The sequence below is a fragment of the Pseudopodoces humilis genome, chromosome 1, assembly GCF_049639895.1.
Source record: "Pseudopodoces humilis isolate 2021_Gansu_Grassland_sample_001 chromosome 1, ASM4963989v1, whole genome shotgun sequence".
NCBI classification, from domain to species: Eukaryota; Metazoa; Chordata; class Aves; order Passeriformes; family Paridae; genus Pseudopodoces; species Pseudopodoces humilis.
Window position 1 is genome coordinate 106,526,895 of NC_142200.1, and position 21,343 is coordinate 106,548,237.

General features: G+C 43.1%; 2 protein-coding genes and 1 non-coding gene across 4 annotated transcripts in view; 1 reads left to right on the plus strand and 2 right to left on the minus strand.

Annotated features, from left to right (window-relative positions):
- SACM1L (SAC1 like phosphatidylinositide phosphatase) overlaps positions 1-12,605 on the minus strand; it is a 29,544-nt gene extending 16,939 nt beyond the window's left edge. The window contains exons 1-4 of the mRNA XM_005519043.3: positions 12,454-12,605; positions 3,545-3,642; positions 2,005-2,079; positions 53-180 (exon numbers count right to left, since the gene is read on the minus strand). Coding sequence (XP_005519100.1) covers positions 53-180; positions 2,005-2,079; positions 3,545-3,642; positions 12,454-12,512 — 360 coding nt within the window. The 5' untranslated portion in view covers positions 12,513-12,605. The remainder of the gene's footprint in view (positions 1-52; positions 181-2,004; positions 2,080-3,544; positions 3,643-12,453) is intronic.
- A 171-nt stretch (positions 12,606-12,776) lies between these two features.
- Positions 12,777-12,849, plus strand: TRNAR-ACG (transfer RNA arginine (anticodon ACG)). Its single transcript has one exon. It is a non-coding gene; the product is annotated as a tRNA-Arg (tRNA).
- An 818-nt stretch (positions 12,850-13,667) lies between these two features.
- LIMD1 (LIM domain containing 1) overlaps positions 13,668-21,343 on the minus strand; it is a 33,398-nt gene continuing 25,722 nt past the window's right edge. Inside the window, exons 6-8 of one of the 2 annotated variants that reach the window (XM_005519164.3) lie at positions 20,696-20,747; positions 19,948-20,016; positions 13,668-18,976 (exon numbers count right to left, since the gene is read on the minus strand). In XM_005519164.3, the coding sequence (XP_005519221.2) occupies positions 18,839-18,976; positions 19,948-20,016; positions 20,696-20,747 (259 nt within the window). In that variant the 3' untranslated portion in view covers positions 13,668-18,838. The other variant, XM_088058644.1, reaches the window with a different exon arrangement.

The following is a 21,343-nucleotide window of genomic DNA, read 5'->3' on the forward strand; positions in this document are numbered from 1 at the left end:
AGCATTAACATACAATAACATTCCTCCACGCACCCCTAATCAATGTACTTACCTGAATATCAGTTAAGTGCAGCATGGTCTTTTTGTAGGAGAGGATGTCAAAGTCTGTTGCTTTCCAGATTGCATGACTGAAAATCTCACCTACTTTTTTCTTTTTTGTTATTACAATAAGATACGTGCCTGTAAATCAGAAAGAACAAAGCATGTATTAAGAAAAGCAGCCTATACTCATATCAGAAAACTGAAACCAACAGGACTTCATGTTCTTAAGTGTAGCAAAAACGGGGCTGGAACAAAAGCAAAATGCACTTGCTAAGCTACCCACTTCTCTATGCTCAGAGATCTTGAGCTGCTCATTAAGTTTAAGGAATTTAAAGAAAAGTAGACAACATAAAGTGTCACCTACTCTTCTGATGAGAGACAGACTGAAAGTCTTCAGGTTTGCAAACTCAGAAAGAGGCCAATGCTCTTGAATGTGGCTTGGAAAGCACAGAGCAAGTCCAAAATACATGAAAGGAAGCACGTTTCAAAAGCCAAAAAGACTATCCAGCTTATCATGAAAAACTATTCCCCCTAACAGATTCTAAACAGAACAAAGAGATTTGGGGTTCTTTTAGCAATTTAAGAAAGAAAGTTTGCTGTTTCCCTGGTTATGCAAGTAATGAAATAAAAAACCCACCCCATCATCATGGACAGTTCACTCAGAGCAATTAATTAACACTTGCTGGTGAACACATTTTTAAGCATAGCATATTTCAGTGTCATCTTGTTTACTCTTAATACTGCAATAGGCAAAGAATGTTTATATTTGTTAAAGATGCTGCATTTCAAGATACAGAGCCAGTTTTATAGTTAACAGCAGTGAACTGCTTAATAACACTTAGCTAAACAATTTAACCAATAACATCTTTACTTTGACAGCTGTATACTAACAATCAGTGCAAAGCTCCAGAGGACAGAATGAAAAAAACCCAAGCTTTTAAGAGACTTAACATGTTTAATATTCAGGTAGTATTCAGGTAGATTAATACTAGTCATTACCATGCCTGTAAGTGGTGAAAATTCCCCTTAGGAGCAGTTCAGTTTTAAAACAGTCAGTACTTGAGTCCCTAAGACACATGTATCCATTACACTGCTCTCACCCTGCAAGACCCACCATTCTTTAGAATATGGGCATAGAAAGTTCAGCAGTTTTAAGATCCTGTAGAAAGCACTGCATCCAATGCAATCACCCTTTGCCTCTGTTGGGAATACTGCAGTGAGTGATCTTTAATCCTTTCTATTTTTTCAGTATGTATGCTGCTTATTACATCGTTTTTCACAGTACTTTAGTCTCAAACTCTACCAAATTCTACAAAGAGGACTGTTGGAGCAGCAGTGCTTACCTTCCCAGAACGTACACTTTATGTATCAGATGTATTCATGATAGTGGCTGCTTAGTCCTGACCATGGAGACACTTAGAAAAACTAGACAACTTATTCTTACATTATCCTAAAACTCCCTAAACTTAGAATTGTTCCAGTCTGCTCTTGTCCTTTTCATGCTGGATTTTCTTCGTATTTGTAGGCCAGTTGCAAGACAATCATTACTTGAACAGCTGCATCTACTTGTCTATCATTCAGGCACTCTCAGCTATTTGTGTACCATGATTATTGATCAAGCTTCACAATGCAACACTTGACTGTTGCATCAAATCCTGCAGCTAAGATTAAAATAGTTACAAGGACTAAGTAGACGAGGTTCTTTTCACTCATTTGAAATGCATTCCTTATAACTCAAACTGCCCCTTAACCCTATCCTTAGAGTACCTCCTGGTTTAAGGGTTAAACAAATATTCATGATAAAGTAGATTTAGATGCCTCTATCCACTTGAAGCCACAAGGAAAGCCTATCATATAGATGAAAGTGCAACCTCAGATAGTTGCAAATACTATTTTTGCCTCTAAAGCTTCTTTAGCAATCTATTTTGTCTAGGTATGTTTAAAGAACACAGTTCTCCTTACCTGCCACCAATCGGATAGTTCCCAAAATACCAAATATAGGCCTTGTAACAGCTGAAGGGGGAACATCTTTTTTAACTGAAAAGCAGAAGAAAAGAACATCAGAATTTCAAAGCCTGATGGAGGTTTGGGAGGAGGATCTGGGATTCTAACCCACTTTCTAACCAATTTTTCATGTTCAATCAAAGTAGTCATTCAACTGAATAAATTCAAGCTTATTTACATGATAGTATAGCAAGTAGACTCCTCAATAATGTATTGTCCATCCAACTTCCAGAAGCTTTGCTTTGAAGCCAACAAGACATAAAGGACAACCAAACCATAAGTGCTTGTGCCTTTCAGGTCTGTTTGCTTCTTCTGAGCTTTGGTCTATTTCTGTTTCAGAAGACCTAGGCTATTTCTGCAAAACTACCAACAACAGCATAGATGTGGCAAGGGAATACACAGTATTCCACACAACATACCAAGAGATCCATAAAGTACCCAAATAGCAATTAAAAGTCTTAGCATGTGTAAATTTCATTTACCCACACTTCTAAAACAAAAAAAGATATATTAAATCTAAAAACTCCCAAAACATCCCCCAGAATGAGGCATTTTCCCAGAACTCAGAAAACTGAGAAAGGTAATCTTTGAATCTTCCTCTGCTTTAAACACCTTGCAGGTTCATCTGATAAAACACCAGTAGTGAGAGAGATATAGACTAACAAAAGACTTGGGATAACTGTCTTTAGAGTTTTGAAGGAGAAATTAAAATAATATACTACAATACCAAAAGTATTAGTAGGATGGGCACACTGCTCATACATGAAGTATACAAGAAGCCTAATAAAAGAGAGAAAATGACTGCTTTAATATTACTCTTACTGTAGTATATCTGTCTGTTTGGAGATCACTAATACAGTGGAACCAAACTCCTAAAGTATCAAAAAGGAAGTCTCCCACTGCCCACTCCCACTCATCTTACTGTTATTTAATCAAAGTTGTTTCATATTCTTTAAAAAATGTAATGAAAATTTTCAAGACATCAACACACTTAAGACTATTCCCACCAACATTTGAATCTGGATTTACAACACCCAATGAAAATTTACAGTAAGTTTTTTTTTTACTGTAGCTGTTTCTGGAGGCTTTATGAAAAGTCAGGTTTCAGTTTTATATAAAAGACAGCACTGGGGCAATTTGGAAAAGCTGCAGAACCCCAGTGTTCAATCCTTTCCCTGTTTGATCTTCAACTTCTAGCACCAACCCCAACTAGCCTAGATGAGTCAGCTTTCCCTATTGTGATGGACAGTCTTACCAAAAAACAGGCAAGCACTGTCAGCCTGGTAAGCCACAGCATCAAACTCACAGCCAAAAGGCATTTGAAACAAAGCTCTGCAGAACAGACAAAGCATTGTTTTAAACTGTAACTAAAAAAACCCCAAACAATTATGTCATTATCATTTCAGGATGGTTCTGAAGATCTTCTTGGACTCCTAGAGCAAAACAGAAAAAAAGGACAGAGAAGACTGTATTGAGAAATACTGGTGAGGAGAGTCACCTGTAAGAGTGACTTCTGTGGAGACTCTGTCAATACCAAGCACATCATCTGCTCCATCATCACAGGCCTCCACATAGAACTTCTCTGGTGTTATATGCCTTTAAGGGAATAGAGAGGAAAACAGAATTAGTTTCAAAAACTTACTTTGGGTTTGTTTATTCTTCACCACCTGAAGACAGAACAATCAATTTTACACCTTATTTCAGCTGCAAAATAACAAAATTCTCACAGGATTGTTTCCAACAGCCACTGATGTTGACAGCATGCAAAAAAAAATAATTAAAAAGGCAAGTCCAGCTCATCAGTTATTGCAAAATTCATGGCTTGCTTAACAATCTTAATCCTTTTTTATTACCATAAGGTAAAGACATGAAAGTGAATTTGTGTACATAGTGGTTTACTCTAATTCCTGTAAGCTTGAGCTATATCTGATAAGCCAAAACCCAACACAAAATCAGAAGTTTTTAAACCGAAAACTTCCTAACAGATCAGACCACATCCCTAATGCAAGTCTATTAAACATAAATGTAATGTACGAAATGATAAACACACATGTGTTTACAACATGTTTACAACACATTAGTGTTGTAAATATTGCAAGAATCTACTGGAAAAAACACTGCAGAAATGGAAAAGTTCAAGTGGCACACTAATTTATTGAAGCAGGCATCTCAACACCACCATTTCCCAGATGCGTTAGCCACATCTACGTAACACACACAGCATTAACATGTATCCCCCCACTTGAGAGACAAGTCACACACTGACTTCCTGTTCAGACTTCATTGCCATCTTTCCCTTCCTTCCCCTCAAAACCAGCACAAAACTCAATGCTGGTCATAAACAGTTTTTAGAAGTGTTCCTTAAAAATACACCTATTGTGATATTTGCAAGAAGCCAGACATGTTATACTGTGCATTGATAGTAAGGTTATGCAGAAGTAACTTGCAGCTGTACACAGGAAATGTACAGCAAACAAACAAAACATCCCAAACACTCTTAACTATTGTTCTTGACTCTTATAGTGATTTTTCCCAGTGTAAGGCTTGACAAGACATGGGGTCAGAGTTTTAAAATTTTTGTTCTGGTAACAGGGTAGGTATTTTTAGGCTCCTTCTCCCTAAATAGATCTTGCATTTCCAGGCATCTTTTTTTTTTTTTTTTTTTTATCCTTCAGAAAGCTGAATTAGAATCCTAATTTAGATCAGAGAAGTCTGATGGCCAGGTTTTGGTAGCAGGGAGTGGGGGGGCTACAGAACTGGCTCCTGTGAGAAGCTGCTGGAAGATTCCTGTGTCTGACAGAGCCAATCCCAGCCAGCTCCAAGACAGACCCAGTGCTGGCCAACGCCAACCCATCAGTGATGGTGGCAGCACCTCTGGGATAACACATTTAAGAAGGGGAAAACACTCAGCACAACACCAACTGCAGCAGAGGAGAGGAGTGAGAATGTGTTACAGAAACTCCCCTGCAGACACCAAGGCCACCGCAGAATGAGGGGCAGCAGGTGCTCCAGGAGCAGAGATTCCCCTGCATAAAGAGCAGTGAGGCAAAGCTGTCCCTCTGCAGCCTGTGGAGGTCCATGGCAGAGCAGATATCCACCTGCAGCCCTTGAAGGGCCACAACACAGCAGGGTGATGCTGGTTAGAACAGGGTGCTCATAACACCAAGGGTGTAGGTTTGATCCTCATACAGGCCATTCACTTAACAGCTGAACTTGATGAACCTTGTGGGTCCCTTCTAACACAGAATACTCTGTGATTCTGTAACCCCATGGGAAGCCTGCACTGGAACAAGCTCCTGGCAGGACTTATGACCCTGGGGGAAAACCATGCTGGAACTGCCTGTTCCTGAAGGACTGCACTCTGTGAAGAGACCCATGCTAAGAACAGATCACAAAGAACTGCAATCTGTGGGAAGGACTCACTGTGGACAGGCTTGTGGAGAATTGTCTCTTGGAGAGGGATCCTATGCTGCAGCAGGGAAAGGAGTCCTTCCATTGAGGAAGCAGCAACAGAGACCAAGAATGATGAACTGACCACAAACCCCATTCCCAGTCTCCCTGTGCTGCTGGGTGAGACAGAGGCAGTAGATAAAATTAGGAGTGGAGTTGAGATGGGGAAGAAGGGAGGTGTGAGGGGAAAGTGTTAAGATTTGACTTATTTCTCATTATCCTATCCCGATTTGATTGTTACTAAATTAAACTAACTTCCCCAAGTTGACTCTGTTCTGCCAATGACTGTAATTCCTGAGTAATCACTCCCTGCCTTTATCTTGAATGACCAGTTGTTCCTTTTATTTTCTATCCCCTATCCAGGTGAGGAGGGAATGACAGAGCCACTCCAGTGTGCACCCAGGATCAACTCACCAGAGTCCTTAAAAAGAGGTCATGAAGCCCCCACTTTCTACCCACTTAAAGCAGGACCAACTTCAAAGTTTATTCAACTTCTAAGTTAAAGCCTGTTTCTCAGGGTGTGTTTTGACTCTCAAAGGATGGTGATTCCACAACCTAACTGTGAAATTAGAGGACAGCCAGAGAAGAGCAAATACTGAACTGAAAAAATCCACCAAACAACATAATACAACCACCTGTAAAGCAACTAATAGTTAACTGTTCATCAGATAATTTAACTTCATTATAGTCTATGGGTCCTAAAATGGGAAACATATCTACAGTGTTTCCTTTGTAAATCAGCATCCTTAAATCTTTCACGTACATGTATTAAACACTTAATCTTTGAAAATAAAAACACCAGAGTAAGAAATACAGACATGCAGTTCACTGAACACTAAAGCCTTAAAACACCTATTTTGCTTCCATTGCTTTTGTTTTTGATGAAGTGCATCCCCAGCTCTTTAGGGGAGTTTCACAGCAATAACAGGAGCTGTTTCTATGGCAAAAAGCAAACAAGCGTACACAGATAGAAGAGGGGCAAGACAAGCTTAAAGACATCTACAAACTCTCACTTTGTTAAAGAATCTAAAAATAAAAGCGGATATACTATTTAAGATGCAGTCAGAAACCTACTGCTAACTGGCAGGAGGCAGCAGGAGAGACTTTTTCCACAAGAGAAAGCTGCAGCTTATTTTCAATTGGTTTAGCTCAACATTCATCTTTCTCTGGGATGACGGCTGACACACAAGATTCCAGTTAAAACAACAACTGGGAAGAGACTCTACAAAGTTTAATATTGGACCTGTTGTGCCATCAACACAGGTGTTTATGGACTCTTACTCATCTGAGTATGTCAAAGTAAGTTGAAAAAATACATTAACTTATCAGGTCATAAAGTGTTGAGAACTATGTCTGTATGATGAGCACAACACGGACAAGACATCTATACTGACACACAGAAAGCATTTCCATCCATGATCAGTATTTTTAAAAGCTGCTCCTTACATTATAAAGTACAACACGGCCATGACACTACTACACTCTCAGAACAGAGATTCACATGCATATTAGTTAAAGCCTGTTTTTAACCAACACAGAAAAAGCTTACAAATCTCAAAGAATTGTCATATAAACAAATGTTTTCTTTACCACATGCAAGAAAAACAGTTTCTCCCCGAAGAACAAGAAGTCTTTTATCTCAATATCCCCCAAACTGGAAAGAAAACAGAGAGAATTAGAGCTGCTGCTGCAAATGATGTTTGGTCTCTCAAAGTGTGTCATATGCCCTGCTTTGCTAGATCAGATCACAGCATTTCTCTCTCAAATCCTAGACCACATTATCTCCTGCCACTACCATTGCCCTTTTAACAATTTTATCATTGTTTCCTCTTACACAGTGTCTATAGTTTAAGCAAAGCTAGAAATTTATGCTTCACATTTATTCAAAGTCCTCCTTCCCATGGTCCTCTCCAGGTCCAAATTTGGTGACAAAACTGTCAGAAAATGTAAGGCAAGTCATCCCTGTTTTCAGCTCAATGGACCAAAAAGGCTTCCGCAGCTTGCAGCAGTCTGAAACAGAAATGTTTTTGATTCTTGAGAGAGGGGGGAAACAGGGGTAAAAGGAAATGAAGTTAACAACCTGCAAAGTTGACAGAACTTGAACAAATACAACACTGCCAGGATCACCTTTAGAAACTGCCTTAAATGCAGCTGTGCAATACAAACTGGAAAGCCTAAGGCCCTGCAAGATGCTAAATTTGTGCTTCAGAAGAAGTGGGATAATTAGTGCTCTACAGAATTTTCAACAGAAAGATGATTCACTTAGTCCTTGCTTCATTTGTGCAAGAAGTTCAATATTTCCTCAAATAAATATAGTTGAGGAAGAGGCCAAGACTCAAAGCAGTTCCAGCCCAAGTGCTGATTTACAACTTTACTAATTACCAGAACTAGGCTAGTAGTCTCATTCACACTTAGATGACCTTTTCTAGCATTAAATTGCTATACTCAAGATGATTGCCTCTCACTTGTCTTTCAGAAAGGAAGCTGATGAACATTGCATGCAAGAATAGGTTCATCTCCAAACTGTACTCACCAGCAAACTTGTATGTCTATCATAAGCTTAGACAGATAGCACACATGCTAATTTCACTCATCTGACAGGGAGATATTAAATGGTGAAGAAAGGATCATTCACAACTAGAAATTGCAGATTCATTCCATTCTTTTTATGATATAAGGACAGATGAAAGTCCAAGTGCCATTATAACAAAAATAACAATCAGGAAAGCAGTGTCTTATAGAAGCCCATAGTGTCTGTAGCTACGTTTAGAACTGGTTTTCATTCACCCAGCCACATTCTGGTTTTGTATAAACTTCACATTTGAAAGTGGAGCCTGCCTTCTCCTCAGCTACATTGTCACTGCTGTCTAGAACCACACAGGATATCAAGAGCTCTCACCACCTTGCTTCATCATCATCTTGCTTCCCTTACAACTTAATACTATGTGAAATCTTCACAAAATTGGAATTCTTCTATTTCTTTTTTTTTTTAACTAAAACAGACCATCATTATAATGCACTATTTCTCAATATTGCTAAAGAACAAAGAAAGCGATAAGAGCAAATATTTTACATTTTTAGTATAACTCACATTACTCAAGAGAAGAAGTACTGAAGAACTGCAATCACCAAATTCCCATTTCAAATATTACTAAACGTGACTTGGATTTCATTTTGATAATCTTCTACAACTGAAACTGTATTGATTAAAGCCAAGAGATAAAGCAACTCAGTAGATTTCATTCCTACAATTCAAAGTTGCAGGGAAAAAGTATTGATTCCCAGCATAACAGAAACATTAAAAAACGCCAAAAAAAAGAGCAAACCTCTGCTTGCTTACACCAAGTGCAAAGTCAGACTCATTTACAGTAAAGTGAGATAGTATTTCTTTTGTGTATTTGTTGTGAAGTTTCACTTCCTTAGTTATGTTATAAAGAAGCATTGTGTATCATACAGATGATGCACAGTTGCATCCCACATTTTAATTAGATTGATCTTACACATAGGAATATTCCTGTGTTCAGATACAGCATGAAAGAGGACCCAGCATGCTCTAATGGCCACTAAAGATAGTACTTCACTCAATATTACTTAGCCTTCTAAGGCTTCAACAGCCAAACCCTTACTTCAGTAATTGATTATTTCACCATAAATACTTAACATTGCTCTAATGCAGGGAACTCTTTGATGTCAGCCTCTGAATACTGTAATAAAGCAAGCCAAAAGCACACCCTATACTGCACAGGGGTGCACTTGGGATGTTGAGCACAGCAAGCTGCTCTGCAGTGAGATACAGGAAAGATGTTAGTTTATGCAGAGTCCCAACAGTATGTTAAGTAACAGAGCTAACACACCAGTGGTTTCAGCACTCCAGAGATTCCAGATTTTCTAGGTGAGCAGGTGTGCTAATTATATGTCTCCCATAAATATTACTCCTTGAGCAGAAACAGCTCAAAGAATTGGAACCCATACATATCCCATACTGCAGTAGTTGTTGCAGGGAGAAAAATCCCAGGATTTAGAATACTAATGGAAATTCCATTTAAAAACAAAACAGAAAAGGCATGTATTAAAGGCCTAGCTACTAATAATGTCTATTTCCTGTGAAGTTTCACTCTAGATGAAAATAATTTACTGCAAAAGCTAATGTCCTGCTCAGGCAACATCACAGAGCTTTACCACGACAGCCACTTAGATGGAGCAGGAAGAAAGGGATTTGTAGTTGTTCTTTCTGGAAGTGTTATTCAAACTAAAATGCCCTTTTAAACCTCCCTGCAAACACAAACACGAGTGGAAGGGCACTGTGTTCAAGTGCAGTAGCTACCAAAGACTGATAAATACTTTCACAAAGCATGTGAGGCAACATAACTATGGGCAGGAGGAGTTAAGTCTGAAACACAGCTAGTGTCACAGACCCACAGGACACTGAGAAGGCTATCAGCAATATAAGTCTTCAACCAAGCACAAATTTTAAAAGTCATTAAAGTTATTTTAACTGAGACAAAACAAGAGTCAGAATTTTCTCTATTCTGCAGACACCTTCAACAATCAGTTTTTATATGTTAACTGGACTGGCAACTCCTGAGGCTATCAGAAGAAGTTAATTAAATATAGCAGTGACAGAGGTGATAACTATGGATAACAGTTGTCAGATTCATAGCTTTCCCAATAATTGTTGGTGTCACTCAGTAAGTTCCATAAGCAGCACAAATGGCAGACATCAGCACTTCTACTGTTACCACCTGAACTTGACTGATGACCCTGGTCAAAGCACAAAGGGCGTGAACCATTACTTTTGATAAGGTGGAGAATACAAGAGGTTTGTGCTGAGAGCTAGAACCTGTGTCTGGATGTACACAGACCCTGCAGAGCATCGCAATCAGGGAAGCTCTGTATAGGGCCAGCGGACTACCCAGAAGAGGTACAGTTGCAGAATCTGACCTTATCATCTTGAGAGTGAGTAACCAGTTAAAAACCCACACCCAAACACTGCCACCACTAAACCCCCAAATTGAAGTCTAGCCTGGATTTTTCATGAGAAAGTTCTCCTTTGACCTTGACAATCTGGTAGGTTTGAGTCATCATCCAAGTTATGGCCCTGTACCTTCAATTGCTTGGTGGAAAGGCTGCAGCCATTATCACAACTTGGTGTGACACAAAAAGAAAATAAGCTCATTTTTCAGAACATAAAACAATTCTGTTTTTATGTTTATGAAAAAACTCATGTTAAACTACATCTGAGACAGCCTTGTTCTAAAAAGATCAAAGCGTACTTTTAGCCAAGATTAAACTTTGAATGAGAGAATTCTTTACTATCCTGTATCCAGAAAAGTGCTTTTACTTGAAAAATTTCTCAGTAAGAACTACTCTGCACTGTAAGTCACACAACTGCTTCTCACACAGCTCACCTTTGCTCCTCTGCAGCCAAAAAGATCACAAGATTAGCTTCAAGAAAGACAAATACTGCTAAGTTGACAAGAAGGAAAAAAACCACAAAAAAACCACAAAAAACAAAACAAAACAACCCCACAACTTTCTGCCAAGTAAAGTCCTTCAGCCAACATTGATGATCGTACTCTTCAGCAATACTCAATTACCTCCAGGGTTGGTGTACCCTCACATAATAACCTAACAAAAATAAGAAGCCCGGTGACTTTGAAACACATAACAGCACTATGGCAAACTGTTTATACAGACCTCCAAAAGATCTATTTGCTCTGAATCCAAAAGATGACTGTCAAATGAAATTTAACAGAGCATAAAGTACAGTTAAATCAGGCTTAAGAGTCACTTTCTGATGCTGCTGCCTGAAAATGGCATCAGTAACTCAATTATGGAGTTTCCAGCTGCTCTTTAGAGGTCAAAAGCCTGGGAATGCCTTTAGGACACACAAAGACACTTCACTTTTGCCTTCAGACAGCCATGAAGAGTCTCATGCTCAGAGCAATATCCTTGGGAGTCTGAACTGGTTGGTGTGAGGATTTATAATGGAGATGCCTCTTGCAGTTTCATTTTGCACTGCTTTCGGTTATGCAACTTCTGCTGCTGTATTAAAGGCAGCAAACAAACATGTGGCATACACACATGTTCAAAGGGTTACAGTTTCCCCTAAAAATAAAAGAAAAAGTTTTAATAATAAAATTACACTGTTAGTAGTTAGAATAATTTATCTGGAAAAGTCACAGCCGGCACTGCACAGGAGAGACCCGAAAGTTCAAAGCCCTCAAAGCTCAGTCATCAACTGGCATCAAAACCATCACACACCACAAAAAAAAAAAAAAGCCCATTTGTGTCACGAGAGGCCGATGGACAAGCACGCCTAGGGAACGTTCTGCTGGCAAGCGGCGCTGCACGCTCACAGCCTTACACCAGTGCCCCAGCCCCTACAGCGGCCGCCTAGCAGCACGAAGGCAGAATCACAGAATTGTTAGGGTTGGAAAGGATCTCCGGAGATCACCTGGTCTAACACCCCTGCCAAGGGAGGGTCACCCAGAGCAGGTGACACGGGAACGCGTCCAGGTGGGTTTGGAATGGCTCCACAGAGGAAGCCTCCACAACCAGCAGGCAGCCCTGGTTCCTCACGCCGAGGGAAGCCCCGCAGGCATTGACCTCCTGGACACGCGGAGGGCAGCGAAACAGACACGGGAGCCGCCCGCCCGCAGCGCTGTCGGATGGACGGCGACAGGGGACCCGTGTCGGCGGCCAAAGTCCTCCCTCCTCCTTCCCCTCCTCCCGCACGCAGCCGCCACCTCAGGCCAAGCCCTTCGCGGTCACCCGGGGGAGCGAGGGAGCTAAGACAGGCAGAAAGGGCAGAGGACGGGCCAGGGGAGGGCAGGGGACAGCAGGGGACGGCAAGGGACGAGCGACCGTCGTTCCACCGGCGGCTCCTCCCTTCCCTTTCCCTCCTCTTCGGCAGGTGCCAGAGCCGCGTCACCCCCGTCCCAACGGGTCACTCACAGCTTCAGGCAGGCGTAGGCCGCCGCTGCCGTGGTTCCCGCCGGTGCCGCCGTCGCCATCCGTCCCCTCGGACTGTCCCCGGCCGCCGGCTCCGCTCCGACCCGGCCGCTCCCTCCCTGCCCGACTGACGCGTCCCTGGGCTGGAGCGACGGAGCCCCGCTCGGGACAAACCTCCGCGGGCGCGCTGGAGAGCCCAGGGCGGGGCGCCGCCTATGGCAGAGGGGGCGGGGCCGGGCGCGCTCGCCGGCGCCGCCATTGGCCGAGACAGCGCGAGAGCAGTGCGTGTGCTGAAGTGCACGGCGGCAGCAACCGCTTTTCGAGCAGGGCCAGTGGCGCAATGGATAACGCGTCTGACTACGGATCAGAAGATTCTAGGTTCGACTCCTGGCTGGCTCGGCTGCTCCTTTTTCACCCCTACTCATATTTTTCTTCTTGTACTTCGAGCTGAGGGTGCTGCCTACAGTCCCCACCCCTTTATACTTGCCCACCGCTGCCACTTTCTTGCTCCCAATGTGGGGGTCTCCAAACCTCCTAGGGTTGGCTTCCTTGCCCCTGGCAGCCCCCCAACTCGGGGATAGCTGCTGTTCACCGGGCCACCCATTCTGACCCTGCAGGCCTTGGGGTTTGGCAAGAAGCAAAACTGAGGCACCTCCTGGCCAGTTTCCCACCGGAGACAGCTCTTTGGGTGTCATGCCCCAGGTTTGGGCAGCTTCTTGCCCCAAGGAGGGGGAACTATAATTAGTTATTCCTGTTTATTTGCTTCATTTTAGCTGATAGCTCCAAGCTGCTGTGTTGCTGCTTGGCGAACATCCAGTCTTCGGGTGTGAGGCATCTGGACAGCAGGAGCACAGTGCAGCTGCCTGACATGGGAGCACTACCCAAAACCCTCTAAGGAACCCATTCCCACCACTGCTGCAAAGGAGACTCCCATACTGGGGTCAGAGCCTGCTCCCACACGCAGTACATCCCTCCCCAGCTCCTCCGCCTGGATGAGCCTCCTCCCCAGGATTCCAGAGTAGGACAGCCTCCCATGGAGCTGCAGCAAATACCAGCTCCCTGCAAAGGACCGGAAATTCCCAGTGAACCCCACTGAGGTGGGGGGACAGGAGTAAGGAGGAGGTTGGGAAACCATAATTTCACAGCATAACACCCCCCCCACTATGGACTCTGGGCAATGACAATCGTTGTAAGTTTAGGAAAGACTTGACTCCGAGTGTTGCTTAAGATACTGTCTTTAATCGCTGAAATCACAACAGACCAGTGGCTTCGTTTTGCTACCAGTCTTCATTCTTTATAAATACTTAACAGCACAGAAGAAAAGAGGGCTGTGTTCACAGGAGGCTAAGGTTAGTTACACCAGCACAAATCCTAAAACACTCACTCCTGGAGCTGAGCTTTGAAGGAAACATAAAATAACTAGTACCATTCAGTATTGTTAGCCAGGCTCTGGATTTGCTTTCCAGATCCAGAAAGCCAGAGCCCGTGCGTGTGTGTGTGTGTGTGTGTGTGTGTGTGTGTGTGTGTGCCTGGGTCCCTGTCTGGCCATGCTCCGCAGACCTGCTGCGTGGGGAGGAGGGTTGGTGCCAGCAGGGCTGGGAACTGCTGCAGCCCAGTCATCCCTCCACCAGGGCCACAGGGCATTCCTGCCTTTACAGGACCCTTTGCCATGTATTTGCACGTGGGGACAGTATCTTCCCATTTCCTGCGGTGTCCGAGTGGGTTGCAGATGCATTCTGCCACACCAGCTTCTGGGCTGCCCTGGAAGAAAGCAGGGTAAGGATTTTTATTGCTCAGGAAAGCTTTGCTTCTCCATAGGAAAAGGGTGGGTGAGTAGTTCCAAGCTCTCTCTGGGCTCGTGACAGGAAGATGTTTGCCCAGTCAGCTTCAGTAAGTACATCCAGGGCCACTGCAGCCAGCGAGCAGCAAGACACAGGAATGGAAAAGAAAAACGAATGCACACAAATCCTGTGTCACGATGAGAGATGCAAACCCGTTCCCAGCTTATCCCAGTGGCAAAGGCACTCACAGGATGGGGGAAAGGGATGTGTATCTGGTCATAGCCCTTCCCTGCCTGCAGGTACTGACTCCAGGGGTATTTCCCAGTGAGGAAGCCTGGGTCAACTTGTCATTACATTCATGCACAGAAAGTTGCTTAAAAGGTGCCTACGAGAACTTGCCATGGGCAGAGAGGTGTGAAAGGCAGGTGTGTCACAGGCAGCACCTGCCACACATCCATGTGCATAGACACAACTGCACATATCACCCCAAAAGTGAGCACATAGCAAGTGGTCAAGGCTCATATGGGATCTTTTTCCAAAAAAAAGATAATCCTTTCTTTGGAATGGCCAGCCAGACACATGGCAGCTCTTGGAAGCCCAGTTTCCCCCTTTCAAGGCTGCCACATCACACCTGATTGCTGATGAAACTCTATCATTTCCAGACTAAGCAGCTATTCACTTTGTAGTAAAAAGATCTACCAAAAAAAAAAAAAAAATCAAAAAAACCCAAGCATTTAAACCTTGAAAGACTGGGAAAATGTTTTAGAAGCCCCCAAATGAAATTCAGAAACTGAAGAGCCACAGATCTTTTCAAATGCTCCTTTACCAGAGTGTTAGAAACTGCTGTTCCCTGTGTTTTAACATCAGGGCAGTTTCCCAAATTGCTTTGATCACAGGTGCTTCTTACACTTTAAATTACACAAAAATGTCTGTTGCTTCTGTAGCTGGGGCTTTCCCCTGGCTTTTATGCAAAAATCCCTATTTAAATGAGTTTCTGTATTCTAAGCAATAGAAATTTAACAGCATGATCTGAATGAAAAAATCATTTAAGCTTTGATTCCTGAAAGCAGGCTTCAGGGAATTCACTTGAATAACTATTTGCATGAGAGTTACTCATTAACAGCACAATGGGACTTCCAAAGGTCCCCTACTTTAAAACCAATCAGAAGAACTTGCTGGGGGAGGAACCAAGACTAACTTTTCATAGTATGTTTTCATAGCTTCTCAATAAATTAAAAGGCAACAAGGTTCATATGAACAGCAATATCAGCCAGGAGATAGGTGGAATTTAATATGTTTTTTTGAAATTCTTCAAAAGAGGACACAAAGCCTTACACCTCCAGCTCCAGAGCTATTTTTCCCTTTGGGGGAGCTGCCTGAAGGCAGGCAATGAGGGCTTGCACCTCCACAGATGCCCGGTGGAGGGTCAGGAGGAGAAGCTTCCCCTGTGCAGGATGCCCCTGCCTTCCCCTGTGCCAGATCCACTGTCAGGCAGCTGCAGAGCTGGGGACTAGCTGGGGAGAATCAACAGGGACTTACTCTAACCCTCACAGACTGGGAGAAATGATACTGAGCTTAAATGAATCTGAACTCCCAGAGATAGAAGCAGTGCAAGTACACACAGGGGTGCAGGGCAGTGCAGTAGATGCTTTAGCTTCAAAACCACAAGCTCACAGGCTCCTTTTTCAAGAGCCTCACACTGTCACTTCCAGCTCTTTGTAAATAGAGGAAAGGAGAGTGTTAGCACTTAATAATTTATAGGGGACCTCAAAACTGGAAGTAGGGCAGCCTTCATTTCCCAAGCGCCAAGGGATACGGGATGGCTGACAGGAATAAGACACTGTGTGGGAGCAGAGGCCAAACTCTCTGGTGATGCAGAGAGAGCTTCTTGCCACAAACTGCCTGCTTAAGGCTTTCCATGAAGTAAAATTGTCCTTTTCCCAGTCCCCTTCTCTCCTGCTTATTTTGAGATTGTGGGGAAAAACTGCAAGGGTGAGACAGAAGTTTAAACTGCAGTTTAAAAAGGAAATACCAGTCCCACTGGTTTTCAGATCTTTATAAAATGAAGGCCAAAAAATGTGCACAAGGGCTTGATCTAAAAAATTGAGAGGTAGCAAAAGCATGAACTACATAGCAGCTGGTCTTTCAGACACAGCAACAGATGACCAAGGCTGGTGTTTCCAGCTCACTTCAAAAAACACTTTGATATCTCTTTGCCCTTGCTGCCAAAAGCAGCCTAGGGCACACATCCACCTGGCCCAGGACTATCTGAATTATTTACTAGGGATTGTGAGCTGGTGTTATTTTCCAGCTCAGTCCTTTCAGACAGTCCTAAGATCACAGTCACACCTTGAACACCCCCTCCCTGCTCCAGCCTAGCTGTGCTGCAGGACACAGGCTGATGGGATACACTGGTGTGAGAGCACTCTGGGATCTGCCCTGGCTGTTGCTGCCCTCAATCCATCCTGCTTGGATGCAGCGCTGCTTACGTTTTGTGTCAGCTCCCATCCCTTTCCTAACCAGCATTTGGAGACTAAATGTAAGGCTCTAGGAGGGCTCACATATTTGGGGTCAATTTTACCTCCTCTAAAATCAAAGGTAAAACTCTCAGAAGATATATTTCACAGTGATAAAGTGCACTCCCTTGAGCTTTTAGTCACTCACTGAAGGGATGCATGTGCCCAGGAAAAATGGTGTCACAGGTCCAAGCTACACCAAAGCTCTGGATGGCTTCCAGGCAGGACCAGCCTCCAGCCTCGAGCTGCCATCCCCATCCTGATGAGCAGTGGAAACAGGCAGGGGCACTTGCAGCTGCATGGGGCAGAGGGCTGGATGGTCAGCTGACACCATGAAACTCCATGCCAAGCTCCTGAGGCTGGGGCAGTTTCAGATTTCAGCCGTGGCAAGATGATTTACTAGCACAGGCAGAGACAGGCAACTTGCTGCTACCTGACACCTGTGCTGCTCCAGATGGGTACACGTTGCTGTCTGACTACATCAAGTGAAGTTCAAGCTACATCCATGCTATTGGAAAAGAGGTTTTGTTGAACTGTAATGGGTTTTCAGCATGGGCACGTTTCGGGAGTCCCAATGCCACAGCTCAGCTAATTTACTGTCGTTTCCACACTGAAAAGATCTTCAAGAATGTCATCCCATCCTTTGCCAGTCAGAACCAAATTTACATCTTCAGCATAGATACTTGAGGATTTAACTGGTTTTCCACGCAAAGAAAGAGTAGTTAAGATCCCCAACAGTATCTGAGGCTTTAAATTAAGAACTTTTTGTTAAACAAAAGTACCAGTACATGAGGGGCTGCACAGCTTTGGCAGGTACAGAACATGCACTGCAGGCAAACCTATCACACATGTAACACGTGTGAGGGGAACAGTTTTGACTATAAAGGGTAGGAGTGTCAAGAAAAGAAACAATTTGCCTTCCTGCTTTCTCAGCAGAATGGAAAGTAAGGGCCAAACTCTCTAACCCCTTGCTCAGATAAGCTATTATTATTCATAGGAGCAAATCTGTTTATGCCAACATACTCATCTGAGTTCAGGTTGTGGAGCTGGGCTCTAAATCCCTGCGTAACAAAGCCTTCATAACAATCTTAAGTTCGCTTCTCGAGCTCTAAATAAGCACCACTATGAAATGGCTTTGTGCTGGGTAAACACCATGAAAAGGAATAGCCAGGCTGAGGGCTGAGCTGAGAGGACAAACTGGAAAACTCAGGCAACTGTCTGTGTACAGAGAGCTTTTTTCCAAAGTGAGCCCTGCAAGCAAGAATGAGGGTTGATTTCCCTCATTTCAGCATCTCAACCTTTCCTTTCCAAATATGATCCACTGTTCAGACTCTGACACAGCAGACTGGCCCATACGTGTCATGCTGACACACAAGCCTGGGCCCCAAGTCATTGCAGTAGCTTAGCCTAGCTTGTTCCAGTTTTTTGTTCTGTTTGAAATGGGATGTTGACCTCCAGTTGCCAGACAGCATTGCCTGGTTTGGGCTTGGAGAATTGGTGCTTTTACTTGACTTGATACTGGAGTTCAGGGAATTAACTGAAAGGTCTGAGTGTGCCACTTTGCACAGACCCCTTTCCTTTCTTTTTCTAAAGAATTAATAAAAAGAGAGAGTGTCTAAAAAGCTGGTACTAATAGTTTGATGTCCTTCAGGGAACCTGATGAAATGTGCTTTCAGGAAACAGTAGACTGATGGGATGTCCCTGGCAGACAGGCAGGCAGGCAAGCCAGCCCCTGGCTTTTTAATTGTGCATGGCGCGATCTGAGTTCATAGGCACGAGAGCAAATTGTGCTTTCACTGAAGAAGATTCCAAAATGAGCCCAGAGGAATCTCCAGTTGGCAGAAAAAGGCACATAAAAGTAAACCGATCTGTTTAGGTAACATGCCACATTCTTGGTCAAATAAATGTGGTTTGATGCAGCTGAAACCCACAAGCACACAACCTTGGTGAATCCAGCAAAAATCTCTAATATCCTTTGACAGGAACATTGCTGACTGGCGAAAAACATGCACAGTAAATCAGCTGAAGGTGGGGAGAGGGAGATCATGTAACAAGTCTTCCGTCCTGTCTTCCCAACACTGGCCATGCTGACTAGTAATGGTGCTGGTAGGCAGCTGCTGGGGTTGTGCCGTTCTCTATGTGTTTCAGGTGACAGGAGTGACAAAGCAAATGTTCATCCAGTGGGTAGCAGCGATGTCCGTCTTCGTCGTTCAGTTCCATCCCACAGTCCTGCAAGGAGAGGCCGTGCAAATTATTAGAGTTTGTGTTCATCTTTCAGTGTCAGCTGGGGTCTGGCTTCCAGGAAAGTGATTTTGTGACAAGGACAGAAGACATCCAGACAACAGCTCGTTCCTAATAGGTCCAGCATGTACCACAAGAAGAAAAACATTTTCTCAAAACAGGAGTTTTGATGGGCAGCCTTGTACAAATTTGTTTGAAGCCGTTTTATTGAATAAATTTTATCTTGTGGTAAGGTGCAACCCTCTGTATTTTAAACACACTTGTGTCTCCTTACACTGTCAGGTAAGATTCACCTCTTCACATTACAGTTGTACTGATGTGAAATCAGCTTGTGGAGTCAGGGCCTCTTTTCACAGCATTATAAGCACAGAGAGAAAACAAAACTATTTATTTTAATTCTCAATGTGGAAGTATGGCAGCTTTTGGAGATGCCCTGCACGGAGACTAAATGGTTTTTAAGAGCTGGCATCTCCTGGAATTTTTCCTTGTGCAGCCACATCCTTTCTCCAGCCCCAAAGACACATTCATTTCCCATGAAAGTGAGGGTAACTTACACCCCACAGGATCAGTCACTCCCTTAGCATTTTTCAACAATCTGACTTGGAAATCAGATACACCGATGTGATCTGGAGCTCGAAGTTTCTGAAAGGCAGCAACAGACCTTACTAAGTCACCATGCTTCTTCACAGATGAGTTAACTGACAAGTTTGAAAAGCAATAAATAACTTGTTGCCCATAACTTTACGGATAGCAAATGAAATTAGAAGTGAAACACATTGCTGCAAAAACTTCTGTCCTCAATCTGGAAATTTCTCAGTCACTGACAGAAAGGGTCTCACACTGCAAGGTTTGAATTGCTCAGCTACTGCCACTGTAAGGCAGGAGATTTATTTCCGTCTTAAAAATAATAGCAGTTATGACTATTAAGCACTTACTCCCTGAGAAAGCTGCTGACCTACCTCACAGTGATAACATTCCACATGGTAATCCTTGTCCATGGACACAACCCGAATGGTCTCATCAGACCCCTGTGAGCATTTGAGCAAAGCAGAAATTACAAAGGATTACAGCAGGATCAGACACATGCACTCTCTAGATTGCTTCCTGCAACAAAATGAATGTTGAGGAAATGCATTTGGGCAGCTGGTTGGAGACCACAAATAAATCCTGCCATTTGCAGTTATTTTTACAGTAAAGCTTCATCATTGACTGACTGCAAATATCCTCTAAAGTGTGACACCAGAAATGTAAAAATGTTCTCTGTTTAACAGTAACATCTATCAGTAATCACAAATTAATGACTAGGTAATTTCAATAGGTCACATTTTTCAGTAGATTAGTTTTGTTCAAGACTCATCTCCTCCAAGTATTAAAATTAGTTAGTCCCAGAGTGGTCACACAAAGGACATTCATGAGTACCACCAACATCTACTGACATAAAAGAAAATTCTCATGAACATCGAACTAGCAGCAGCATCATAGTGCAGGAGATGATAAAAGCAGCCTTGGCCAAGAAGAATGAACTTCAACAATGAACAAAGAAGGGTGACATCTCAAGAACAGTGCATAAGCTTAGACCAAAGGGTTGCACTCCAGAGGAAGTGACCAACTCTCCCCATCCACAAGCACATGACACACGGTCAGGTGTGAAAGCAAGCAAGGCCTGACACTCATCCCCCAAGGGGATATGGAATAAAAGGCTCTCACCTCAGAGGGCAGAATGGGAAGTCCACATGCTGCACACTTCGGAGCTAAAACTCTGGAAGAGCAACAAGAAATGGAAGGTAAATTATGGATCAACATAAAAAGAGGCGTGTAGTTCTCAGTGATAACAAGGAAAGCTGCAGGTGTAATTCACTTACCCCCAGGAAAGCTTTGCATCCCAAGATCATAGATTCATTTTAGCATTTATTTTAAGTAATGCTTGGCACACATTGCTCAATCAGGCAAAAAGAGACCTTATATTTTACACTTAGTGCCAGAAAAAAATGGAAAATTCCCTATAAAATTCTTGGTCGCTACTGGCGGATTTGGAAAAGAAAATGAGGAGGAACTGAGCAGGACTGTCCCCAGAAAAATACATTAAAAGGAATAGCAGCCTCTGGGCAGAGAACTTCTGAGAAAATACCACATGACTGCACAGCTTCTTAAGGCCTTGTAACACAATAACTAATTAAATTAAATTGCAAGGAAATATGAGTTATTTCAGAATAATGATGGCATACAAGGGCAGTAATCTTGGCAACAGGATTGTAACAAGTCTTGGCACAACTCAGAAGAGTTCCAAGGGCTGTCTGAGCAAAACTTTATACTCTCCCTGTTCAGAAAATGGAGCAAGGACCAAAGCAAGCCAGA